This window comes from Monoraphidium neglectum (genome assembly GCF_000611645.1).
Source record: "Monoraphidium neglectum strain SAG 48.87 unplaced genomic scaffold scaffold02571, whole genome shotgun sequence".
Lineage (NCBI taxonomy): Eukaryota > Viridiplantae > Chlorophyta > Chlorophyceae > Sphaeropleales > Selenastraceae > Monoraphidium > Monoraphidium neglectum.
The window spans coordinates 1-8740 of NW_014011057.1; the positions used below are offsets into that span (position 1 = coordinate 1).

Genomic DNA, 8740 nt, shown 5'->3' on the forward strand with positions numbered 1-8740 from the left:
GGCGGGCAGCAAGAAGCAGCAGCAGCAGCAGCAGCAGCAGCAGCAGCAGCAGCAGCAGCAGCAGCAGCAGCAGCAGCAGCAGCAGCAGCAGCAGCAATAGCAGCCGCCACTGCCGCCGCCCCAGCAGCCGCGACCGCAGGGCCGGCAGCATGTACAGGAGTGCTGGCCAACTTGGACGGTCGGCGCAGCCGCGCTCCTGTGGCGCTGTTATTGGAGGCAAACCGTGATTTCCTGATCACTGTGAAAAGAAAACCAGTGTTACAGTGTTTAGTGCATGTGTTCTTGAAGTCCAGCGGCATTGAGGATGTGAAAAAGGCAGAGTTGTGGCTCGCCAGCATGGGGGTGTTAAACAAGTTGAAACATGACAGAATGGTTGCCGCGCCGCTCAGGTCACGTGGACGCCATGGCATGGCCCGCGGCCAGCAAGTAAGACGCCCAGCAATGGCACCCAGAGGGTGTGTATGCAGGAGTTGTTGTCGGCAATAAGTAAGGCAAATCGCGCTCCGTTGACAAATCTTGCACCGCCCGCCCGTTTCCGCTGCGCGCAAGTGGGCGCACTGTCGGCGTCAATGGCATGAAGTTGCCGCGGGGCCACCCACTGGCTGGTAAGAGAGGGCCTGCCCAATCCCAAGATGACGCCCTCACCCGCTGACAAGTTGCAGAAATGCCGACCCATCGCCCCTCACCGCACCCGCAGTGTTCCGGCGCCAGCGCAGGGGCGCGCCCGCGCCCCCCCTCGCCCCTCACACGCGCCCGCCCTCCTTCGCCTCCCCCTGCCGCGTGCCCGGCCGCGGCCCCGGCACGAGTGGCGCCTTCTCCTCCGCCGCGGCCGCCGCCGCCGCCGCGGCGGGGGCGCGCGGGGCGGCGCCGGCCTTGCCGTGCGCGGCCTCCTTAGTAAGCCCCTGGTAATAGAGGGCGGTCACCACCATGACAGTGCCCACCCTGTGTGCGGTGCCAGGCGGTCGATGCGCGCGCGCACGGGGGTAAGTGAGGGTGAGGCGAGGGTGAGGGTGGGAGGAGGCGAGGGGGTGCAGCACATGTGCGCGTCGTGCTCATGTGCGCGGCGTGGTGCGAGGCGGAAGGGGGGGGCACGTCGCATCAAAGCCTGCGGGGAGCTCGCTGCTGCAGTGTACAGGGGATGGCCCCTGGAGGGGGCGGCCGGTCGGACCGCCGCTCCCGCGACCCCTGGAGCGACTGCGCGGCCGGGAGCCGCTGCGCGCGCCGGGGGGCGCACCACTGCCCGCGCGTGAGGGGGTTTGAGAAGATGAGGGCGCTGAGAAGGATGGAGATCAGCTGACGCGTGGTCATAATGGTGGCGAAAGTCTGTGGAAAAAATAGGGGCAGGGGCAGGGGGGCAAGAGGGCAGGGTAAGTGCAGGCGTGTGTTTGGGAACCATCAACAAAGGCTGTGGAGCCGGCAGTGGCGGCGGGCCCCTTGGCTGGGGGCCAAGCCTGGTGCGCTCAGCAGTCTGGTTGCCCCTTCAAAGAGGGCGCCCGACGCTCACCAGTGCGCCGTATGTTTTGATGGTGAAAGAGATGAAGAGACTGCCTGTGGTGGTGCAAGAATGTACACGAGTATGCGCATTCGTGTGCGTGCGTGTGAGTGTGAGTGTGAGTGTTGCAAATTGTGTGTGTGTGTGTGTGTGTGTGTGTGTGTGTGTGTGTGTGTGTGTGTGAGTGTGTTTGAAGTGGGGGGCGGGAGACATGTGCGCAGCGAGTGCAATCCACCGTCTCAAATCTGCCATGGATGTTGTGGCGACGGCTGACTGAAGCAAGCACGCCGAAACACCTTGCTGCGGCTGGAAGCTGTAACAGCAGAACCCGGGAAACTGCCGCACGGCAACAAAAGCAGCGCGCGCGCGCGCTCGCGGTGCGCGGGCCGGCCCCTCCGCATGCATGCGCGCGCACCGCAGCTGGCGGCGGTGGAGAGCGCGAGGATGGAGCCGAGGGCCTCGGGGTGGGCCCGCAGGAAGCGGAAGGTGTCGGGAAGCTGGCCGCTGGTGGCCAGGCCTGCGCGGGAGCGTCGGTGCGGGGGTCGTGGGGTGCGCGTGGGTCGAGGACGGAGGGCGCCGTGGGCAGCGACAAGGCGTGCAGTGCTGGCCCTGGGTAAAATGAGATCTTGACAGGGGTGGTGCGAGAGGGAGGGGCCGCCCCCACGCCTGCAGGCAGGATCCCGCCAATTGCGAGTGCAGGGCGCCGTAATGAGCCGCGGGCGGAGGGGCGCTCGCTCCAACGACGCGCTGAAGGGCGGCGCCGCGCGCTCACCAAAGGAGCTGAGCACTAGGGAGCACAGGCAGGTGTACATGACCTGTGACATCAGCAGTTTTCATGCATGGGGGGGTGCGGCAGGGCCGAGCTCACCAAACAGCAAGCACGACAGCGGCACACTGCATGAGCAAAGGGAGGAGCTGCTACCCTACCCAGCCAGCCAGGGGGGGAAGCATCCGCGCATCGCCCCCCGACCTCCTCGCATGCCCTCAAACCAGGCGCAGGCGCGCAGAGCGCTGACCCTGTGCGCCCCTGCACGCCACCGAGGGCATGCGTCGCGTCTCCAACCAACCTGGTTGTATGTGCTCATCTGGTACCCTTTGAACCTGGGGCGAGCCGCAGAGCAGGGTGAGGAGGGCCCAGGCCTCGTGAGCGCGATCCAACAGGGATGAGTAGGCCGTGACATGAGCACTCATTGCTGAGGCCATCGCTAGTGCGCCTGGCCTCCCAAAGGGCAGCGGCGCGTCACCTCAAATCATGACTTCACAAGAATTGCTTGTGTCCCAACACATTTGAATTCGTAAACACATGTGCACGTCCCCACATCTGCATGCTGTCACACACACACACACACACACACACACACACACACACACACACACACATGTGCGCGCACACCATCACGCCCGTGCGCATACACTTGATCACACACACACACACACACACACACACACACACACACACACACACACGCGCGCGCGTGCGCCCGCACCACCCTCACATGGCCTGCTGGAATGTTGACGTGTAGCCGTCAGCCACGAGGTACCCACTCATGAGCAGGACGCCCCACGCGGTGCCACCAGGGCCCCCAGACACCCTGCGGCACGGCCACAGCCACGCGGTGGCGGCGGCGGTTGCGGCAGTGAGTCGCACATTAGGCCCGACGGTTGACGCCGCACACAGCACACCCAGGCCGCAGCGCGCCCTGGCAGCCCAAAGCAAGGCTGTGCCCATTCGGACAAGCGGCCTCCACCCCTGAGAGGCCCACGCCAGGCGCGCCGCAGCACTCGACGCCGCCCAGCGGCGGCGCCCCCACCTCCCGCGCCGCCCCCGCCACCCGCGCTGCCCCCGCCACCCGCGGCCGGCGCGGCCCCCGCCGCCCGCCGCCGGCGGCGCCCCTGCCACCCGCCGCGCGCACCTGCTGGCCGTGGGCCCAAACGTGAAGAACACGAAGCAGCCGCCCGTGATGGCGGCCGCGAGCGCCACGTCCCGCGCGCCGTAGCGCTTGCGCAGCATGAGGAAGCCCCAGGCCATGACCGGGAACATCTTGGCGCACTTGCCCAGGGTCTGGACGGCAAAGCTGACGTGCTTCAGGGCCTCGTACCTTTGGGGGTTGGTTTGAGGGGTAGAATCGCATGCGTGCATGTGTGTGTGTGTGTGTGTGTGTGTGCGTGCGTGCATGTGTGTGTGTGTGTGGATGTGTGCGTGTAGGCAGCAGTCACTGGGTCGTCTTGGAGGTTTGAGGGACACTGGCTGTGGAATGATCGGGATGGGGTCAGGCACGACCCAAGGAGCATGGGGACCACACAACGTGGTGCTTGTGGCTAGCAAAGGCGTGCACGCCGTCGTCCAGACAGGTGTGCGGGACCGCAGACAGGGCGAGGCCTGTATCTCACTGGCAGGTGGTGGCGAGCACGTTGGAGAGCGACACGCTGGCGTAGTTCTGGATGGGGGCGACGGGCCGCAGCTCGCTGTACGCGCCCTTGGCCTGCGGGTTTGGGATGGCGATGGCACAGGTGACGCGGCGGCCCAACACGCCAAAAATGGCAACAGAGCGCCGCCACGGGGACGGCAGCGGAGGCGCCGTCGGTAACTTTGGGGCAAGCTGCTGAGCTCAGGCGCAAGCGTTGAGGCTGCCTTGCAGCCACAGCCCATCCCAGCCCACTGCCCAGCGGTCCATCATGGCCATGCTAGGCGGCAAGGGAGGGCGGCTCCCCCTCGCCCGACGGCCGCACCAGCATTGTCGCGAGTGCGATCAGGGCTGCGACCAGGCGGTTGCAGAATACGAGGAACAGGCTGAACCGGAAGAGTTCCTTGTTATCGCCCTTCCCGTATGGCAGCGTCATGACGCGCTCCTGTCAAAGGAATATGCAGGAAGGTGAGAATGCTGCCCAAACTGTGTTTGGGCCTATGATGCGGCGTACTTGCTGCGGCGCAAGCAGCACAACTGGCCCCAAATGGCCGGCATCCCCCGCCATCTGCTTGTCATGGACGTGAATTTATATACCTGCAGGACGCCGTACACCACGAGCGAGCCGATGATACCACAGCAGCAAAAAGCTAGCCTCAGGGCCTCCCCCGTCGTGGGAGACGCTGTCATGGTGTGCAGTGAGCAAACTAGTGCTAGAAAATTCTGGTGAGGTCCCACACTCGCATCCTAAAAAGCACCCCCACGCGTCGAGATCAAATGTCTTGGCGACGACGACGTCGGCGCTTCGAAATCTTGAATTAAGAAGTAAACAATTCAGTTGCAATCCATCGACTCCGCCTCGCGAGGCAGAGGTTGAGGGGTTCGAGTGCCCAGGTGAGTGGTCCTAGCTGGCATACCTAGGGTTAATCATCACGCTGTGCGGGAGCAGGATGACACATGTCACGAACATGGCATGTTCTGCTACGCGTGAGTGTTATGCATCGACAAGTACAATGCTGATGTGTTACCATTGTGGGGCAGCTGGAGATCACATGCCACGCTAGCTGGGCTCTAGCTAGAGCCCAGCTGGACGCGTTGACTGGATGGTTGCAAGCACCTGCAGGCCGGTTGGCTGGCACTTTGAGTGCTGATTCACACGGTCTGGGACGCTTGCGTCAGCCTCTCATCATGAAGCATGGATGTAGTTTCACAGGTGTCAGCAATCACAGATTTCAGGCACGGCACAAATGGAGCCCCGCTTTAGGAGTGTGTCCGCATCCCATGGCGGGATGTTGGTGGAGCCCCACCTGACTTCGCTGTAAGCTCGCGTGTGGCTGTCCCAAAATTCTTGACGCGCATTGCATGCAGTGAACAGATTCACATGGCTTGGAAACGCGTGGGTGCATGCAATCAATGGGGATGTGCCCGATGCATGTCGTCCTTGCACGAAATCTTGTGCAGGTCCCGTGGTTCAGGAGCAAGCATGAATTTGAGATATCCGCTTGTTCGAGCAGCTTAGCATAAGTGCTCGCAACGAACTGCAGAATGACCCGGCAAGGAGCCGCGGACTGCAGCGGTCTCCAAGACGCGCACGCTGGTGTGCGCAGGGAGTCGCCACACAAGCGGCGCAGCGGAGCGAAAATACGCGGCCCGCTTCTTGGTTCTGCTTGCCCCAAGAGTATCAACAATTGTTTATGTGATTGACAGCTCAATTTAACAGAGCTGCAACATTCTACGACCAGACCTCCAGCACACACAGCAAACACATGGTACAGACCGGGCAGCAAGTACCTATAGACACATGAGGTGCCGAACAAAGCTAGTCTTGAGACTCGTGCGCCTGCTCTGGCAGGCTGCTTGGGGTGACGGCGAGTGCAAAGGGCAGGTCGGGCTGTGAGGCAAGTGTGAGGGGAGGCATGCAGCATGTGCGGAGTGCCTTAGGCCTTGGGGCGCGCAAGTGCCGCAAGCGGATGATTTACCTAGCACAAATAATGTAGGAGATTGATACATGCGAGGCGGCCAAGAGTAGTCGATCGCGCATCAGCCCCGAGTGAGTGGGTTGATGAGCTAGTGGGTGGGTTGAGACATGCAGGTGAACATCAGTCCGCCAGGGTAGGCCAGTGTCCTGAGAGGTCGATGACTTTGCGCATGTATGATAAAACGAAGGTGCAGGTGGTTTGTTGGGGTTTGCGTGCCTTCAGCAGCACCATGTTCCCTCATCCCACACTGCTGGGCCTGCAATGTTCTGCACTGCTGGGCCTGCAGTGTTCTGCCCTGGCACTTGTCCAGGCTGGCAGCAAGTCTGCTGCTACCCATGAGCAGGCGGAGGTTTTGCGAAGCGGCATGTTTTGATGGGTTTAGCGTTTGTTCGATATAGCTCCATTTGTTGATACCTCGATTTATATGAGTTGAGATCGCGCCACACGCGTCGTGCGTCCACTGATCGTATACAGGCAATTAAAACGCAGCCATGGGAGATTTCACTCCAGGTGGCAGCTCACGAGAAGCGCAGGGGGAGCCCGAAGAGGAAGGAGACGATGAACGGGTGCGTCGAACGTTTTCGGATGCCTCACAAGCACAACGGGACGCAACATTGCTCTATCTCTTTCCTATCCGAGGCTCAGAACTCCGCCCGCTTGCCCAGGCGGCGCGCGGCGCAAAATGCGCCGCAGCTGCTGACGTGTGTCGCTGCCCCGCCTTGACGCCCGCCGCCGCTCGCGGGCTGCGGCCCCTCGCCCCGCGTATGTCCAGCGCTTCATCATACGCAATCTGGATACCGGGCTGGAGATGCGCGTGGACGACTTTGAGCGGCTCACCACCATGGACGAGGTGTGTGTGCGAACCCACCAAGCGCCAGGCTGCTTGCGGGTGCAGCGCCCCCCCTCAGGAAGCACCAGGGCGCGGCCAGGCGCTCTGATCCAGCGTCTGCGGGGCACCAGCCGGCGTCGGCCTGACGCGCGCCACGGCCGCCGCCTGTGGCCTTGGCGCCCAACCTCCGCGCCCCGCGCCGCCCGCTCGCCAGGAGGCGGCGCCGTCGCCCGCGGCGACGCCAACCAAAAAGCTGGGGATCAAGAAACTCCAAAAGTGGTGCGCGCCCGGCGGCCGTGGTGCGATGCGCAGCGCGGCTTCGACGGGTGCTTGTGCGCCCAAGGCGGCACGGCAGCCGTGGCGGGACGGGCATCCGTCGCCTATTAAGCTGGCGCGCCGCCCCCACGCCGCCCCCGCGCCGTTGCCGCCCCCGCAGGACGCAAAAGGCGAAGCACGCGGTGGTGGCGGGGATAAAGGAAGCTAAGGAGCAGCTGGATAAGGAGGGCCGCGGCTCGCATGACGGCGGCGAGGGCGCGGCGCAGCAGCAGCAGCAGCAGCAGCAGCAGCAGCAGCAGCAGCAGCGGCAGCTGTCCGACCGCGAGCGCGCCGACAGGGCGGTGCTGCCGCCGCAGCTGCAAGACAAGCTGCAGAGCCAGCTGCAGCACCTGCTGAAAGGCGCCAGGGCCAGGCGGCGCGCAGGGGGCGCGCAGCTCGCGCTCGGGGCGGCGGGCGGCGGCGGCGGCGGCGAGGAGCGGGCGGCCAGCCAGGAGCTCGGGGCGGGGGAGGAGCCAGGGGGCGCGCAGGTGGGGGCGGCCGGCCGCTGCAGCGCAGCGTTGACAGCGGACGCGCCTGCGTCCGCCAGGCGCGCGCGTGCGCGACGGCGCGCGTTGGGCGTGCGGTTGCTTGCTGCGCTCGGCTCCGTCACAGCCCGCCGCCCGCGCGGCCCACCTCGCAACCGCCGCATGTTAAACCATGTTTTGTATTCTCACCCACCCTGCGCCGAGCAGCCGTTGGAGAGGGCGTCCAACGGCGCGCACGAGGTTGCGCCGCAGCATCCAGATGGCGTTGCCGCGTCGGCGGCCACTTCGGCCGCTGCCGAAGCTGCTGCCGCTGCTGCCGCCGCTGCCGTGTCAAGCGCGGGGCCCGGCGGTGGACAGCGTGCAGAGCCTCCTACGGTGGGCTCCTCCATCAATGCTGATGCTGCCGCCACTGCTGCTGGCGCCGCCGAGGACGGCGGCGGGTCGGACGCCGCGGCGGTGCCCGCCGCGGCCGCGTCTGCGGCTGAGGCTGTGGCCGTCGCCGTGGCCCCCGGGCGTGCTCCCGGGCCGCTGCCATACCGCGCCTTCTCAAAGCAGGCCGCTCAGAACGCCGCGCTGCAGGCTGCCGGCCGCCTGCGTGGCGCCGCGGCGGCAACAGCGGCTGCCATGAAAATCACGGCGGCCGCGGCCGGCGGCGGGGCCGGCGGCGGCTTGGGCGCGGGCGCGGCCGGGCGCGAGGGGTCTGCGTCTTCGGGGCTCGGGCCGCGCGAGGCGGCGGCGCGCGACCCGAATGCGATCCGTGTGACGGCCCACAAGCGCATGGCTGGGCAGCTGTTCTCAGACGTGTCCCTGGGCCAGGCCGTGGCGGCGCATGCGGGCGTGATCTGGGCGTGCGGGCTGTCGAAGGACGGCAGCTTCCTGGCGACTGCCGGGCAGGACTGTGTGTTGAGGGTGTGGCAGCTGACGAGCAGCAGGTGCGGCGGGGTGGCACCAGGGTCGCGCGGCTGCCTGCAGGGTGTGCGTGTTGCATGGGAGCGGAGGCAGCCTGTTGGGACTTGCCCCAGGCATGTGCATCACTTTACTGCCGCCGGCATCGCCTGTTTGTTTCAGGTCAATTCATTGATTGGAACACATTCAATCGCCATGCTGCCCCTTTTCTTGCTGCAGAGATGCGGAGAACCGCGCCAACTGGGTGTATGAGGACGCACCAGCAGCTGCCGAGAAGCTGCAGCACGAGGGGGGCGAGCAGCGGGGCCCGGGGGCGGACGGGTGGCGGG

The 8740-nt window shown here is 65.2% G+C and overlaps 2 protein-coding genes across 2 annotated transcripts; one reads left to right on the forward strand and one right to left on the reverse strand.

Annotated features, from left to right (window-relative positions):
- Positions 1 to 743: 743 nt before the first annotated feature.
- Positions 744 to 4587, reverse strand: MNEG_11049 (hypothetical protein; the record flags this gene model as incomplete). Its single annotated transcript, XM_014040478.1, has 11 exons — positions 744 to 942; positions 1169 to 1323; positions 1505 to 1548; positions 1908 to 2009; positions 2265 to 2307; positions 2560 to 2593; positions 2989 to 3084; positions 3304 to 3591; positions 3884 to 3975; positions 4223 to 4342; positions 4495 to 4587. 11 exons carry the CDS (start codon positions 4585 to 4587, stop codon positions 744 to 746), a joined length of 1266 nt encoding a protein of 421 aa, XP_013895932.1.
- Positions 4588 to 6367: 1780 nt separating this feature from the next.
- On the forward strand, positions 6368 to 8586 carry MNEG_11050 (hypothetical protein; the record flags this gene model as incomplete). The annotated part of the gene is made up of 6 exons (XM_014040479.1): positions 6368 to 6442; positions 6649 to 6726; positions 6920 to 6984; positions 7142 to 7508; positions 7713 to 8437; positions 8574 to 8586. The coding sequence occupies 6 exons, from the start codon at positions 6368 to 6370 to the stop codon at positions 8584 to 8586; spliced, it is 1323 nt and encodes a 440-aa protein (XP_013895933.1).
- Positions 8587 to 8740: the final 154 nt, after the last annotated feature.